The sequence below is a fragment of the Pseudorca crassidens genome, chromosome X (assembly GCF_039906515.1).
Source record: "Pseudorca crassidens isolate mPseCra1 chromosome X, mPseCra1.hap1, whole genome shotgun sequence".
NCBI lineage: Eukaryota > Metazoa > Chordata > Mammalia > Artiodactyla > Delphinidae > Pseudorca > Pseudorca crassidens.
Window position 1 is genome coordinate 17,839,443 of NC_090317.1, and position 18,133 is coordinate 17,857,575.

The 18,133-nt window shown below is 41.4% G+C and overlaps 1 protein-coding gene across 2 annotated transcripts in view; it reads left to right on the forward strand.

Moving 5' to 3' along the window:
- Positions 1–18,133, forward strand: part of GPC3 (glypican 3) — a 449,578-nt gene that overhangs the window by 223,928 nt on the left and 207,517 nt on the right. For both annotated transcript variants that reach the window (XM_067722649.1, XM_067722650.1), the window contains exon 3: positions 1,584–2,278. In XM_067722649.1, the coding sequence (XP_067578750.1) occupies positions 1,584–2,278 (695 nt within the window). The remainder of the gene's footprint in view (positions 1–1,583; positions 2,279–18,133) is intronic.

Consider the following 18,133-nt stretch of genomic DNA (forward strand, 5'->3'; position numbering starts at 1 on the left):
CTGATGATTTTAAATAATTAATTGACTGGTCCTTTGTATTGGGTCAGACAATCTCTTGGCTTCATGCAATCTTTAGATTCAAGGATTGAAAATAAAGTAGCGTGTGGAGTTAGGGAGAGATTGTTTTAAGATAGATAAACTTTCTAAGAATTGCTTAACGTTCTAAACAAAATAAAAGTAACAAATGAACATTTAGCAATTGATGAAAATGAAGATTAACTTTCTCAAGTGGGCTTGGAAACCCAGTAGAATTGCTCTGGCATCTGCTCAACATTCCTGGGCACGTCATAAACCCAAGGGAAGAATCTAGCAAGCGCGTTCTACCTTGTGAGGGATCTGGGGCAGATGGTGGTGGTACAACCTAGAGCTCACTTCTGCCACAGATGACTGAGATGTTTGGCTAAGTGATCCCAAGGAGCTGTTGGAATGCAGTCTGTCTAGTAGTATGAAAGTGGTAATAATTTGATTTTTCAAGGCTCATGAAATAGCATCATTTGGGGTACATCTGTCATGGACCTTTGTGCTTTGGAAGGAAAGGAAAGAAACTACTAAGTTAATTTTAAATGTCTTGGGAAACTTGGTTGTTTTTGTTTGTTCTTAAACTATGCCTTATTTCTTTGAAAAATCTATTACTGCAGTTTTTTCCTTTCTCTCATATAAATGTGGGACTCTGGTTATTTGGGATAAATTGTGTCTGCAGTGCTTCAGTTTGGAGAAAACGGGATGGTGACATTATTACTTTCTCTCTCAAACCAATGACACTGATCAGGCCTTATGCCAAGGGGTAGGGGCAGCAGATGTAATCCTGAACCCGTAGTCTCTGTAGAGTAGATAAGGTTTCCAAGCCATGTGGAAGCCGAACTTACCAAGGAAGCTTAGCAGTTATCCTTCCAGATGTTCAGCTTGCAAATACCAGCGGTGTTATTTTCAGTATCGAACATATAGATAAGTGCATGTGTTGTTTTTCTCCATCCAGATACCCGTTTAGGGGATAAATTCCACTTTCAGGTCTGTCAATCTGTCAGATAGCTCCCTTTAAAGTTATCTAGAGAAAATCTACCTACATCATGAAATTTGTGATAGCTTTTATTCTTGGCTAAGAACTTGCCTTTCCTCCAGGGATGAAAAGGCTTAAATTGTTATGTGAGTTTATATAGTATATGGTTTGTTGTCAAATATTTATCTCTGTCTAAAAATGAAATGTCTTGAAATACAGTTTCTTTTTAACTGAATAACTCAATGTGAGAAAGAGAAAGAACTTCTCATTTAGCCAATTTTTAATCAATATCTTTATGAGAGACCAGAATGTTAACTGAATCCTGGCTTTTGTCATTTGAAATATAATTTGTGTGCTTAAAAATCTACGTGCACATCAGGGTTTGGACTGCATGTTCAGAAAGGAAAATTGATTTATAGGAACAAACAGCTGCAGGAGTAGAGGCAATGCCAGAAGTAAACATGAGTCAGTTATTTAAGGCAAATGGGACCTTAATCACCACAGCAATAGAGAAATCTCAAAGTCAATTACACACTGGATTTTCATGCTTTAATTTGTGGGCATTTCTTTATCTCTTATTTTACAGAGGCCTTTGAAATCGTTGTTCGCCATGCCAAGAACTACACCAATGCCATGTTCAAGAACAACTACCCGAGCCTGACCCCACAAGCTTTTGAGTTTGTGGGTGAATTTTTCACTGATGTATCTCTCTACATCCTGGGTTCTGACATCAACGTGGATGACATGGTCAATGAATTGTTTGACAGCCTGTTTCCAGTCATCTATACCCAGCTAATGAACCCAGGCCTGCCAGAGTCCACCTTAGACATCAATGAATGCCTCCGAGGGGCAAGGCGTGACCTGAAAGTGTTTGGGAATTTCCCCAAGCTTATTATGACCCAGGTTTCCAAGTCACTGCAAGTCACTAGGATCTTCCTCCAGGCCCTGAATCTCGGAATTGAAGTGATCAACACAACTGATCACCTGAAGTTCAGTAAGGACTGTGGCCGAATGCTCACCAGAATGTGGTACTGCTCTTACTGCCAGGGACTGATGATGGTTAAGCCGTGTGGTGGCTACTGCAATGTGGTTATGCAAGGCTGTATGGCAGGTGTGGTGGAGATTGACAAGTACTGGAGAGAATACATTCTGTCTCTCGAAGAACTGGTGAATGGCATGTACAGAATCTATGACATGGAGAATGTACTGCTTGGTCTCTTTTCTACGATCCATGATTCCATCCAGTATGTCCAGAAGAATGGAGGAAAACTGACCACCACTGTGAGTACCGTTCTACAGTTTTCAGAGGAATTGGATTCTACTGGGGGTAGGGCAGCCTGGCCAGTAGCAGGTGCTGATGGAGAGAAGTGAGAAAAAAAGTGGGCAGGGATGATAGAGGGACTGAATGACCTCACAAAGCTAGGCAGCACATTAAGTCCACAGGTTATGGAGTCCTAATGCCTGGCTTTGAATTTTAGCTTCACCCACTTTCTTGCTGTGGGACCTTGGGTGAATCATTTTATCTGTATGAGTCTCATATTGCTGATTCATAAAATAGGGATAGAAAGAATATCGTCTTCATAGGGAATAACATGTGTTAAAGCACTTAGCATGTGCCTGATACATGGTAATTCTTCAGTAATTATTAGCTATTATTACCACTGTTGTTGGTTATCACAACCTTCATGACAACCCTGTGAGGTAGGAGCTGTTATCTCCATTTTGTAAATGAGGAAACTGAAGCTCAGTGATTCAGAAGTTGATCAGGTCTCCCTTTAATTAGGTTATCACCACTTTCTTTGATTCTGATTTCACTCTTGTGCTCTTAATCATATATATCATATTACTATTTTGAGTAGTGACTTTATTTTTTAAATTTATTTTATCGAAGTACAGTTGTTTACAATGTTGTGTTAGTTTCTGGTATACAGCAAAGTGATTCAGTTGTACATATGTATAATAGTTTGCATCTGCTAATCCCAAACTCCCAATCCTTCCCTCCCCCTTGGCAACCACAAGTCTGTTCTCTATGTCTGTGAGTCTGTTTCTGTTTCGTAAATAAGTTCATTTGTGTCATATTTTAGGTTCCACATATAAGTGATATCATATGGCATTTGTCTTTCTCTGTCTGACTTAACTAGTATGATAATCTCTAGGTCCATCCATGTTGCTGCGAATGGCATTATTTCATTCTTCTTTTCGACTGAGTGATATTCCATTGTATGTATATGCCACATCTTCTTTATCCATTCATCTGCTGATGGACATTTAGGTTGTTTCCATGTCTTGCTTATTATAAATAGTGCTGCCATGAACATAGGGGTGCATGTATCTTTTTGAGTTATAGTTTTTTCCGGATGTATGCCCAGGATTGAGATTGCTGGGTCATATGGTAGCTCTACTTTTAGTTTTTGTAAGGAATCTCCATACTGTTTTCCATAGTGGCTGCACCAACTTACATTCCCAACAACAGTGTAGGGGGGTTCCCTTTTCTCCACACTCTCTTTGGCATTTGTTATTTGTAGAGTTTTTAATGCATGGTCGTTCTGACTGGTGTGAGGTGCTACCTCGTTGTAGTTTTGAGTTGCATTTTGAGTAGTGACTTTAAACATAGGAGACCCAGCTAGACCCCACTAACTAAACCTACACAAGAACACAGGTGAGGCAAAACGTTCATGTTTTCCAACAGTTGTTTTTGCAGCCTTGATTTATACCAGTGTAAGGCTGATAGGATCTTTGATGGGGGTGGGACAGTTTTGTGAGGCAGAAGCTTGATTGGTTTCAGTCAGACAATGTTAGTTACGTTGTACCTGCTAAGCTAGTGTGCACACGTTCAGAACCACAGAATGCACACACTTTTCAATACAGAGCAGAACATACAGCCAAGAGCTACCAGCCAGATCTCACTAAGGTGATGGTGACTGATTCCTGAACGTTCCCAGCTTTGTAGAAGGACGTGGCAGAATAGTATAATACACTACCCTTGTTGAGCTCCTACCACATTTGAGGTGCTCTGCTGGCCAGTTTACGTAATATTATTTCTTAGTAATCCATGGGATAGGTCCTAATATAATATTATCCCCATTTTACACAGGAGTAAATGAAGCTTAGAGGGCTTAAATATGTTGCCCAAACGTCAAAGGTAGTTAAATAGAGGTGGCGGAGCTGGGATTCCAACCCTGGCTTGTTACCTTGCGCGATTCGTGCTCTTATCTTCTATAGTGTTGCAACTACTGTGTACTCCAAACCGTTGCTTACCCAGAATGTGGAGGGCAGATTGGGCCATTTAGCCCTGTCTTTAAACTCTGGAAGTACAAAACGATAGGGGTAACTGGTTTCTTTGGTGAATTAAACTAGAAAGGAGGACAAAAATGATGCAACCCACAGGATGGCTACTTACGGAACTGCTCTAATTGCCCCATTCACAATGTTAGCTGTTTAAAACACATTTGCTGAGAAAATATTTTATAGTAAAATGAACAGAAATGTCCTAACGAAAGTGTTCTTCAGTGGCTAATTATTCCTTTGATTGCTTTCTAATTGAAGGCCAGATTCTAGGGCCTTATACAAAAGTAAATCTCGGGCTTCCTTGGTGGCACAGTAGTTGAGAGTCCGCCTGCCGATGCAGGGGACACAGGTTCGTGCTCCGGTCTGGGAAGATCTCACATGCCGTGAATCGGCTGGGCCCATGAGCCATGGCCACTGAGCCTGCGCGTCCAGAGCCTGTGCTCCGCAAGGGGAGAGGCCACAACAGTGAGAGGCCCGCGTACCACACACACACACACACACACACACACACACACACACACACACAGACACAAAAGTAAATCTCACAGAACTAGAAAAAAGGAAAGTCAGTGCATTTCATATGTTCATTCACCTGAAATTGATTGAGGGCCCACTATGTGTCAGACACAAAGCCAGAGTGCCAGGGGTGTGGAAATGCCTTCAATAAGAGGAAAAATAAGGAGATAACATTAAAGACAGGGTATGGGAGTGTTTAAAGTTTGCCTCTGATATTGGTCACTTGACAGCAACGTCTTGAAAACATGTATTCTCCTCTGGTGCTTTTAAACACAGAAAAATAGGGTGGGGAGCTGGTAAGGGATTAAGTCCACTATTTTGATCAGGCTCTAGACATGAAGGTTTGTTTAGTAAACATTTATTAAGCATCTGCTCTGTTCGTGGCACTTTGCCAGGTACTGGGTACTCGGTTACCCAAGACATAGTTCTTAAGTCTTTAAAACGTCAGTTTAGCTTCATTGACAGACAGACATGTAACTGAATAAATTTCACCACAGTGAACATCTCACTATAATGTGAATGTTAGAAAGGCCATAAGAAATCAGTCTAGTCCCACTGATTTACAAATGAAGTAAAAGTTCAGGGAGTCTTGCCCAAAGTTATATAATTAGTGGAAGAGCCAGAAGTAGAGTCCAAGGTCTTCTGCTGCGACAATCTAGCACTCTTTCCACCACGCCCCCTCCCAGACTTTCGCTCTAAAAGCTCCATAAGGATTTTGCAAAGACATCATGAACTTAAATTGAATAGCTATTTTGGGATGCCAAACCTGCTATATTTTAGGTGCACATGTGCCCGTTTGTGTGTGTGCACACGCACACACACACGGGAGTACATTTCATGTCATTATCATTCAGGAAGAAAGGCCTTGGCTGTCAAGAGGCGCTCAGTGATGCAGTCCCTTTCTGTTTTGGCCATTAAGGGCCTGACTGCTCCCAGCTCCCAGCTCCCAGCTCCCAGCTCCCAGCTCCCAGCTCCCAGCTGGTGATGAAAGTGTGAAACCTGCCTTCCCTGGGGAATGCCTAAACTAGAACAGAAAGCATATGTAAACTCTGCCTTGTTACTGTTTTATGATCGCCAGCTCTAAGTAATATATACCAAATGGTGTGGGTGGGATATCATTGGCCAGGTGTGATCCAGCTATACTCTGTATGGGCCAGAAGGGGGCTGGGCCATCTATGGGGGCTGAGGGGAAGTAAGGGCTGGGTGGACTGCAGAACTCTATTCCTGCTAACAAAACCACAGAATGCCCCAAAGCCAAAGCTGATTGAAAACTAAAGCATTAATGAGATTCTGCTGTAGCACCTTCACCTTCCTGTTGTGATAAAGTGTAAGAGCCTGCCAGTTAGTCCTGCTTGAGGTTAAGTTGTGGTGAGAGACCTCTTCGAAACTAGGCTCTTCCAGAGCTCTGTTTGGGACAGCCTTTTTAGCTAGCTATAAGCCATGCCATGAGGCCTGCCATGCAGGGACTTTGCTCAGCTCTTTTGGTGGCTACCATCTACCCCAGATCATAAAGGACATTTTGGTCTTATCTAAATGAGTGGGGCACTGTTATTTTTTTTTCAGATACTTTTTTTTACATCTTTATTGGAGTATAATAGCTTTACAATGGTGTGTTAGTTTCTGCTTTACAACAAAGTGAATCAGTTATACATAAACACATGTTCCCATATCTCTTCCCTCCTGCATCTCCCTCCCTCCCATCCTCCCTATCCCACCCCTCTAGGTGGTCACAAAGCACCGAGCTGATCTCCCTGTGCTATGCGGCTGCTTCCCACTAGCTATCTATTTTACATTTGGTAGTGTATATATGTCCATGCCACTCTCTCACTTTGTCCCAGCTTACCCTTCCCCCTCCCCATATCCTCAAGTCCATTCTCTAGTAGGTCTGCATCTTTATTCCCGTCTTGCCCCTAGGTTCTTCATGACATTTTTTTTCTTAGATTCCATACGTATGTATTAGCATACGGTATTTGTCTTTCTCTTTCTGACTTACTTCACTCTGTATGACAGACTCTAGGTCCATCCACCTCATTACAAATAGCTCAATTTCATTTCTTTTTATGGCTAATATTCTATTGTATATATGTGCCACATCTTCTTCATCCATTCATCCGATGATGGACACTTATGGCCTATTAGTGTTTTAGTTTTCCACAAGATGGTCTTCAGTTCTTCAGGCTACCAAGTGAAGGCGTGCAAGCAAAGGTTAGGGTGCTCCTGGAGGTGGTAAGCATGTAGTTCTCATACTCGGCTCATCACCACAATCATCTAGGGAACTTGTTAAACAGATTCCTGGAGCCTCCCCCCCTCCCCCCGAGGATTCTGATACCGTAGGTCTGTGGAGAGGCCAGAGAATTTGTCACTTACAGAGTACTCCATTTGATTCTGATACTTCCTTGGAAGCAACTCCAGCCACCTTGTTTAGTAGACAAGGTAAGGCCCAGAGGTTAAAAGTGAATGACAGTTAATGGCAAAGCTGTGACCGTGGACTCTTCATCTGTCAAATGGGGTTGATATGTGGGGATTCAGTGAAATGATAGGTTCAAAGTACCTGGCAGAGTTCGAGGCACATGGCAGGTACTCACTAAGCCCCAGTGCAGTACTCTTTCTACAGCAGTTTTCTAAGTGCCAAATAGATAATGAGATTTTCTTAAACTTGTTTTTAAGTGCCAAGATGTTTAATGTTATTTTAATCCAAAGGCGTGAATAAAAATAGCAAGTATGTGAAAATGTGTGTGTGTATGAGTGTGTATGTGTGTGTGTGAGCGTGAGAGAGAGAGCGAGAGAGGAGAGGGGAGAGGAAGGGAAAGAAAGAAAATTTTTACTGAAAAGTTCAAGAAAGTATTAATTATGGGACTGTAAATAGATCCATCTTGATTCTTCATCTACATTTGTGAACTGGGTTAAGCATCATGGCCCCAAGTGAGTACTGAGTAGGTCTTTAATAGTATTTGGGGGAATTCCCTGGTGGCTCAGTGGTTAAGAATCCATCTGCCAAGGCAGGGGACATGGGTTTGAGCCCTGGTCCAGGAAGATCCCACATGCCGCAGAGCAACTAAGCCCATGTGCCACAACTACTGAGCCCGCACACCACAACTACTAAGCCTGCATGCCTAGAACCCATGCTCCGCAACAAGAGAAACCACCACAATGAGAAGCCCACGCGCTGCAATGAAGAGTAGCCCCCCTCTCGCTGCAACTAGAGAAAGCCCCATGCGCAGCAAAGAAGACCCAATGCAGCCAAAAAGTAAATAAATAAAATAAATAAATTTATTTTAAAAGAATAGTATTTGGGTATCATATGGGTAGTATCTGAGGGTATCATTGTTAAATTTATCAGCATGTTATTGAATTCCATATCTTATACCTTGAGGCAAATACAAATATGTACAGTTTTCAATACATATACTTTCAACATCGTTGTTACACCACATAAATTGTTGAATGCTACAACCTTCTTTTTAAAATGCAATTAGTCTTATTCTGAAACCACTTTGATTGTAATTACTATACCCCTATATGTGGATTATATGCATAGCCATTGTACATTTCAGATCCATTGATTAAATGAGTAATAATCAGCATATTGGATGTTTATTGCTTTTCCAGAAAGTTTCCCAAAACTTTCTGTGATTTCATTTATTTTCTTTACAATCCCCCCCCAAAGTAATTGCTCACATATCATCGCGTGGCTGTTTGCACTTTCATGTTTCCATTTGTACTCGTGTTCTTTATTGATTCATCTCGGAACTTCACGGCATTAGTGCTTCCTCTCCCATAATTTCATTATCTTGACTTGTCGTAGGCTTCATTGAATGTTGTGCAAAATTGCAACCTTTTCTACCTTCACTGCTTCTCCCTTTCTTTCCTCATTGTGATATTCATTTCAGCACTATCCGAAACAGGATTCATTTCGGGGAACATTTAGTGAGCATCTAATTGTGGAACCACTGATAGACACCAGGGGCACAAGAAGTGGCTGGAAAGATGACCCTGACTGTTGCTGTCCTCAGGGATCACTTGGCCAGTAGGTAGCGGAGCTGGGATTCAAAGCTGGATCTGTCTGACCCCAAAGCTCATGCTTTTCATAATTAGTCCATATTGCTCTTTCAAAGAGTTCCACTCTCTTTTCACCAGAATCTTCATTCCTTGAACATAGGCTAAGTGGGTCTTTATTATCTTATTTAATATCCTGTACTACTCTCTACTGTTTTTCCAGCTTCACAATCAGTTTTTGAGTTCATTCTCCCTCCTTGGAGACTTTTGCTCTAGTATTTCCCAATGAAGTACTAAAAAGCATGAGATTTTTCGTCTTCATGACACTTAAAGGCACAGAGTAGTTTCTAGGGGAAGAAGGAATGTTTATGTAGGTGATGGAAGACCCAGTCACACAGTAAAATGACTTTGCCTAGAATCTCTGTGCACCGTGCCAGTGGTGAGGTATAGGTTTTCTTCCAGTTGCAATGCCTGTAATCTGCCTGTTGGACCAACAGATAGTTTTTAATGCATTTGCCTTTGATTCTGGACCTTAGTACGTCCAGGTCTCCATTATGGAGTTTCCTTAGGAGTAACATTGCCTACTAAGAACCTAACATATTCTTTTCTTTTTAACATCTTTATTGGAGTATAATTGCTTTACAGTGGTGTGTTAGTTTCTGCTTTATAACAAAGTGAATCAGTTATACATATACATATGTCCCCATATCTCTTCCCTCTTGCGTCTCCCTCCCTCCCACCCTCCCTATCCCACCCCTCTAGGTGATCACAAAGCACCGAGCTGATCTCCCTGTGCCATGCGGCTGCTTCCCACTAGCTGTCTATTTTACATTTGGTAGTGTATATATGTCCATATATACACTGCCACTCTCTCACTTTGTCCCAGATTACCCTTCCCCCTCCCCGTGTCCTCAAGTCCATTCTCTGGTAGGTCTCTATCTTTTTTCCCGTCTTACCCCTAGGTGCTTCATGACCTTTTTTTTTTCCCTTAGATTCCATATATATGTGTTAGCATACGGTATTTGTCTTTCTCTTTCTGACTTACTTCACTCTGTATGACAGACTCTAGGTCCATCCACCTCACTACAAATAACTCAATTTCATTTCTTTTTATGGCTGAGTAATATTCCATTGTATATATGTGCCACATCTTCTTTAGCCATTCATCCGATGATGGACACTTAGGTTGTTTCCATCTCCTGGCTATTGTAAATAGAGCTGCAATGAACATTTTGGTACATGACTCTTTTTGAATTTTGGTTTTCTCAGGGTATATGCCCAGCAGTGGGGTTGCTGGGTCGTATGGTAGTTCTACTTGTAGTTTTTTAAGGAACCTCCATACTGTTCTCCATAGTGGCTACATCCATTTCCTTTGGTAGAATTTCTGAAGATATCTTCAGTGAAATCAATATTTATTTATGTGTGCTAGGAAGCTCTGGGGAAGATTCTCTGTTGATCCTCAATAATAATTCACTCTATCAAATTCTTATATTTTGCTGTCTTTGTGAGTGACTGTAACTCATCAGAATTTCCAAGATTAGCCCTACCTTCCTCTCTGCTTTTGAAGGCCGAGGTTATTTCTCAGGTGTCAGAATGTCAGTGTTTTTCTCCTCATGCTATCACTTTGGACTTTCATTTTTTAGTCTCCTATAGAGATAGATACCTTGTCTGAATTCTTACAAGCTGTTTTCAGTACCAAGTGATTTCAAAGTGATAAAAACAAGTAAATGGCTAACTACCTAATTACTGTCTGCAGGTCAGCATCTGGAACTGTGGTAGGCAACTTTATTTGCATGAGGTCCATTTCTGGAAAGAAAAAAATGTTTACAGGCTTCCATCTCTTTTTTTCGTTGACAAAAAAATAACTTTAGTGATTCCCATGGGGAAAATATATAGTTTTAAAACATAGATTACCTACTTAATGATGAGAATACAAATGAAAAAATTGGCATCACTTTCAGGCACTAAATGTTAAGTTTAGGACAGGTTTCAAACAGTGGTCACACAAAGAAAGCTTTTTATCATGCTTCATCCTGAAATTATGTATATTACGGGTCATATTAGGGAGTTAGATGGGCTCCTCATAAATCTGGAATTCCTTGCCTTTCCCTTGGCAAGAGTGTCAGCGTGATTATTTGTTGTGAATCTTTAGAAAGAAGTTTTTCCTCCTTTCTGTGGTCTCTGGACTGATGTGGCAGGAAAATGTCCTCAAGACCTGTGAAACATCTGAGATTCTTACCCTAATTGCAAACCAACAAGTTACCTGGCCACAGTTTCATGGATGCTGGATAAAGACGGGAGATTCCTGGCTCAGAGATGCAGGCCAGTTTACTTCTCACAGCGATAGCAGTAGGTAGAGTATCAGCATTTGTGCCAGTTCCCCAAGCCCCAATTCCCACGGAGAAAGGCAAAGACGACCAGATGACTCCTCCACACACAGTGAGTTGCATTACAAGAGAGCAGCCTTGAGCTTAGGGAACTCACATCTTTTATAATAGGTAGTAAGAGTGCCCATTCTTTTCTCTGAAGGGCGACCCTATCACTGTCTTCCAAGACTATTCACTATCCAAAGATACTTGATGAAGACAGTCTGGGGGGTAAAGTGCCTCTGTTTATAAGAAATGCAGAAACACAAGAGACGCACGGAAAATTGTCTGGCAACATGTGATTTCCCCAACCTTGGATGGCTGCAAAAGCCTCTCAAGTTCATGGTGCTTTTGGAGGATCAGGCAAGAAGGTAAGAAGTTAGTGAAAGACACTTAGCTCAGCCCTGACTGGTTGGTCGAAAGGCTGGGCTGTGTCCCACCTGTTGGAGGGTAGCAGAAGGCACATCCAAAGACAGAACGGTGGCAGTTTTCTCAGCTCTTCAGAAAATACTTTAAAAAGTATAAAAGGGGCACTTGACTAGTTGCCTCTGGTTGGGAGTAAACTCTGCTACTTTGGGCCTCCAGCTACTACCTATTGCTCTCTCTTTTGGTCCCCAAGCTATGGTTTCCTTTCTTGCTTGTTCAGACTCTGGGGTTGGGAGTCTTGTATTGCTAAGTAGCTTGTCAGATAGTTTTCTGTTTTACTGCAATTCTAAGATGAAGCAAGTGATAAGCCCAGAGTAGTAAGCAGATGCTTATCCATGTCTGTTGGGAGCGTCGTGGAGGACTGATTTGTGCTCACAGTATATTCAGAAAGGTTAGAAAGTCAGGAATATTCATCCAAGTGGGCAGAAGTCCAGGAAGGCCTTCCCCATGACCTGATATTCCGAGAATCCTTGTGCTCCCAAGACGAGAATGAAGAAGTCCAAAATGCCTTTCTAATGTTGAGTGGCCAGGGAATCAGAGCAGAGGGAAAGCAGCCTTCTATCTGGCGAGGGCAGAAAAGCCCCCGAATACTTGCTTTGTTTTTTATTGCAAAACCTAAAACGCCTCCGAAAACATGGAGTCATGTATACAGTGTGATTCCTCTGATTCCTTTTTACCCACTCGGAATAAGGTTACTCTTGGCAACTGTAGTGCTACATCCTTCACTCACGATAGCGCCACAGTGGCCTTGGCTCACTCACCTCTCAGGCCTCTCTGCATCTTGCTGTCTTGCTCAGGTCTCTGGCAGAAAATGTTTTCTACTTGGCCCATTTCTTAAAAGGCAGTCCTAACCCTAACCCCACATTAAAACTTGAGCACATATTTTGAACATCACAGATGTTTGTTTTTGTATTTTAGTTTCTTTTTTTCCCCACATCTTTATTGGAGTATAATTGCTTTACAGTGTTGTGTTTCTGCTGAACAACAAAATGAATCAGCTATACGTATACATATATCCCCGTATCCTCTCCCTCTTGCGTCTGCCTCCCACCCTCCCTATCCCAGCCCTCTAGGTGGTCACAAAGCACCGAGCTGATCTCCCTGTGCTATGCGGCTGCTTCCCACTAGCCATCCATTTTACATTTGGTAGTGTATGTATGTCCATGCTACTCTCTCACTTCATCCCAGCTCACAGAAGCATTTTTAAATGAAGTCACACTGTAGTACAGTAATTTCTTCCAGGGAGGGGGTCGTTAGAATATTTGCTGTAATGAAGAATTTCACAAAAGGCCAAGATGAGAGAATCTGGGGCAGATTTCTTCCAGCGTGTTACAGCCTTTGTAAGATAAAACACAAACTTTCATCATCACCAACAGACACAACTTTCTGAGTCCTGGTACTGGGTACTGTTCTAGGTCTCACTGTTTGCCATTCCTTTCCTTATTGGGGAGACTGTTAATAGGGTAGTACAAGTAACCTTTGTTTTGGTGAAGGTACAGACTTCTTAATGTCCTTTTAAAATGTCCCTTTGGGGATTGGGCTTCAAAATGCATCAGACTTCTCAAAAACAGTGCTGGAATGGGCATGAGGGACCTTACTGGGGAGATGAAAATGTTGCAAAACTGGTTTATCATGATCATGGCACAACTTGGTCAACTTAGTAAAAACCATTAAATTGTACACTTGAAACGGGTGAATTGTATACATCCAAAATATCCCTCATTCCAATAAATTACTATATAAAATAAAGCAAAAACAAATAAAAGTAGTACGGGAAGCTAGAAGGCAAAAAAAGAAGTCCCTTTGGGAAGAGCATAACCCAGCAAGGCTGCTTTCATATTTTATATGGGGGCATGGGAGGTGGGGAAGGATTGATACTGACTTCTTATTACCCAAATTCAAATCCTCTCTGAAGAACATTCAGAAAGTGAATTAATTTTTCCTTTTTTCATTCCACTCAGAATGCCTAAAACAGATAAAGTAGGAGACGGAGTCATTATATTTGGCTGCTGTCTATTATCATTTACTGACTGAGAGTCTATCTGAGCCTTCTGCTTTTTGCAGATAATTAATTTTGTTCCTAAATGTGGGAAAGAGTGATTGTAATCAGTAGGTTTGTACTTTCAGCCACAAATAGAGCCCATCACAGATATGCAGTACAAATAAACCTCATAAAATACGCAACCCAAGGACTGCTTGAAGTTAATGATGTGGTGTCTTTTTTTTTTCCAAATAAAAAAATTATATGTATGATTTTTAAAAGTTGTTCTTGGTATTCTTGTATAGTTAATAGATGAACCCTTCTTTTTCTAACTGAAGCCTATGCTGTGAATTATTTTTATCATGAAGTCTCATGAAGTAGAGCTGAAGGAGAAATTGATGTGGCACGGAAACCACCTTGTCAGCATATACGTATCTCTGAGTTCTGGGTGCAGGTTGCTCTTATGCTTCTAGAAAATTATGAATAATCAGATCTAAGTTCAAGGCTCAGGTTCATGAGATGAAACCCAAGAGCATAGTGTTTGTGAAGGAAGTCCTCTAAACTCTCTTAAAAGACTTTTGCCCTTTTTTTTCCAGCTGCCTGGCCTCCACCTCTGACTAACCTGTCTTCCAAGCCTATACCTTCTCCCTCCCCTTCAAAATTATACCTTGCTCAGTGTCTTGTTCATTCAGACCCTGCGTTCGGTTTAAAATGATGGTGTTTGATCATGGTTGAGTCATCACAGGAAGTCCATTTCTGCTTCTGCTAGGTCTCTAATATGTTCCCTCTCCTGAGGCAAACTCACTTCACTTAACAAAATTTTATGTCACCAGAAAACTCTTCAAAAGGGTTATCAAGGATGGAGATCTCAGTCACAGTGACACAGTTGTAGGGGGAAATGTATGAGGGACCTTTCGGTGCTTTGGAAATCACCTGCTGTGCATCGTACAGTGGAAACAACATCAGTCCAGGAATCAGAATATTGACGTAGGGTCTCTGCCTTGTGCTACCACAGGATAGTGGCCTTGGAAAAGCAACTTAATCTGTACAATGAGGAAGAGAATGACGATGAAAGTGATTATTTATTAAGCACTTGCTATGTGCCACACACAGTTCTAAGCCCTTTACATGGATTAACTCATTTAATGTTTCTGACAGTCCTGATAAGGAAGGAAGAATTATCATTAGTACCATTTTCCAGGTTAAAGGGCTGAGGCAGAGAGACTTGGAAGTAGGTACCAGCTACAAGGCTACCTCAGCCGCTTTCTACCACAGGGGCTTGAGGGTCATCTCTTGCCCAAGGCCACACCCGGCCTTAGAGTGTGTGAGTGGAGCCTGGCTCCCTCTGCAGTTGGACACAAGCCGACTTAGTTAATAGAAATGAGGTAGAATGTGGAGCCAGGGAATTGCTAAGGCTCTTTCATTCCTGCCTGCTCTCTGTTATCATTCATCCTGTTTCCTATATGTGGCCTTGAGAGCAGCATGGAAACTTCCAGTAGACTTACCTTTTATGCTCCACTTTTCCATATTAATCCTAATGAGATTTTTCTAAATCTGTTTAGAGCTCAGGCTTCCCCTAGGATCAGGGTCTATTCCATTTACCTTTTTTTCAAAACAAATCTCTTTTTGTTAAGCTTAGGTTTAAAAGGTACTTTAAAAGATATATGGCACTTAAGTTTTCCCCCTTTCAGATCAGAAATCGAAAGAACGCTGAAATACCAAGCTCTGTGGCTTTCTTATTATGCATGAAACCCTGTAATGATCTCTTTCCAAACAGGGAAAGGAGTTCCATAGTTAACTGAGTTTCTGATTTACTCAACTGTCCCATTCCCCTTAACAATTCTTTTTTTAAATTTTTAATTTATTTAATTTATTTTTGGCTGCGTTGGGTCTTCATTGCTGTGCATGGGCTTTCTCTAGTTGTGGTGAGCGGGGGCTACTCTTCGTTGCAGCGCGTGGGCTTCTCACTGCGGTGGCTTCTCTTGTTGCGGAGCACAGGCTCTAGGTGCACGGGCTTCAGTAGTTGTGGCACGCGGGCTCAGTAGTTGTGGCTCGCGGGCTCTAGAGCGCAGGCTCAGTAGTTGTGGCGCCCTGGCTTAGTTGCTCCGCGGCATGTGGGATCTTCCCGGACCAGGTCTCGAACCCATGTCCCCTGCATTGGCAGGCGGATCCTTAACCACTTTGCCACCAGGGAAGCCCCCCTTAACAATTCTTAATGTAAAATGAATGGGTTTCTTGACTGTGGCAACCTTCTAGCAGATTGCTTTTAAAAAATTATGAACATTTTAAATTACCCTTGAACAGTCTCTTCACGAGTTTTCTAGAAATAAAGTACTCTGGACAAAAGAGCAGGAAACTAAATTAGTGCCCTTACTCTGATTAAAAATAAAGCAGTAATTGTGATAAATTGGCATAATCAAACTTGACAGACAGAAGCTATAGGATGCATGTTATATTTCCTTCCACTATGAAAAGGATACTAACAAGCCCCAGATCACAGAGGGTGAAAGAATACACACTGGTGGAAACGTTTCCCTGACACATCTGTGTTTATCAAGTTTTAAAGTCTGTTTCCTCCCCCACCATTTCTTCTGAATCTGTAATCCATTGATTTAAAAAAAAATTAATGCATGACTCAAACTGCTCTGCTGTGAAAAGCCCCATTCAGAATTGTCTCAGCTCTGGTTATCATTGACCAAAGACTCTTCAAGATAGCAGGAATAATAAATTGCAGCATTCATTTTTAATAGCACCATAGAGATTTTGAAGAGCAAAACTTTCAAGATGGAAAGCCGAGTCGATACCCTGCCCAGGAATGGGTCAGCTTGGGATTGCAAGGAGCAGGGTAAGAAAAGGTTGTGTGATGTAGTAGAAGGAACATGGGCTTCAGGAGTTATGATGTGAATCTCTGCTCAGTCATTCCTTATCTTAGTGACCATGGGCATAGTGTATAATCTCCCTGAACCTTAGTTGTGTCATCTATAAAATGGGGATGAAAACGCCAACCTCTTAGAACTACTATGAAAATTAGCAGTAATGCCTAGCATGTAGTAGCACTATAAAATCTGACACGTAACATGATAGATTCCATATGCTGTGGGACAAAGTGGCCTTATCTTCCTGTCTTCCCTCACATGGGGGTGTTCATCTTTGGGGTCCTCTCATTAGCAGCGCCATCATTGATAAATATTTACTGAGCTCCTGTGACAAAAACCCTATGACAGAAGTTGGCAGCACAAATATCAGGAAGCTGTTTGAAGAGACAAAACCAGTTGGGTTGCAGCAGAATTTCTGGATTCTTTTCCTAACACTAGGATAGCTCTTTATGGTGAGGCTGCTTGTCCAGATACTCCACATTTCTCCTGTGGACTTGAAGTTCCTACTAGTCTTTCCATTCAGAGCTTGGTGCATTTTTGAACAGGTTTTTTCAGCCTGTATGGCTGCAGGCCTCTGCTTCCGTTTGCCCAGCTCTCGCCACTAATAACCAGGACTATCAATCATGTTCCTCCAGATGTTGAGGTGAGTTGATTCCCAGCCAGGCAGACCAAGTTGAACATGGAAGCTTTCTAGCTGCTCAGACTGATCTTCACAGAAGACTCATGGATAAAGGGCAGTGTGATATATCTAGATTCCCAATGGGGATTTTTTGCTCGGGTTTAGTGCTGAAATCCTTGGGAGTAGAGGAGGATTCAAACTGTGTTTATGGCTCCTTTGTTTGGAGTATGTATTGTACGGTATAATGCTAAATTGCTTTTGCTGGGTACCACTGTTAAATGATGATTAAATTTAGGTTGGTATAAAAATGAATAGATATCGATTACGTATTTTGGGGATGATTTAATGATATCCTCTTGTTTTAGATATTATCCATTTATGAAATCCCTAAATTTTCTTGTCCGTTCTTATCCATCCTACCTACTCAGAGTCTCTTCCCCCACTTTGTAATAAATGGCAACTACCTTTCTGATTTGGGGGATTTGGGTTATCAGTATTTCTTTTGATGTAGGGAAAGGAAGAAAACAGTAGGGGAGGAAGTGAAGGGAGTTTTAGGAGAGTAAAAGGAACCTGGGAAGTGAATCAAACCATTTGAAAATGATTTTTTCTTGGCACACATCATCTACAGTATTTACTTAATATAATCATTGTCCCACTCATGGTAGCACGAGACAAATAAGTCACAAATTCTAGATTTAAAAAAAGTGCAAAAATTTTTTTAAAAACACACAAAAAAATTAAAATACAATTAAAATTTAAAAAGTACAGTATGTATCAACTATGACTTACCTGCCATTTCTTAAATCAAGCATCAGTTTTAGGGTGTGAGACCACCATTCTCTTCTCACCTCTAGTATACAATGTCTTACCCAGGGTAGGGGTTTAATTTTTCTCTTAAATCAAGCTAAAGGGGAATGGAGTCCCTCCTGGGGTAGTGAGGAGCCATCAAAAGTATAGACAGCATGAATCGCTACCCACAAAATCAGAAGTGTAAGAAACAGTGCATTTTAATTTTTTTTGTTTTTGCTTTAAAAAAAAAGACTATTGTAGAGCACTTTTAGGTTCACG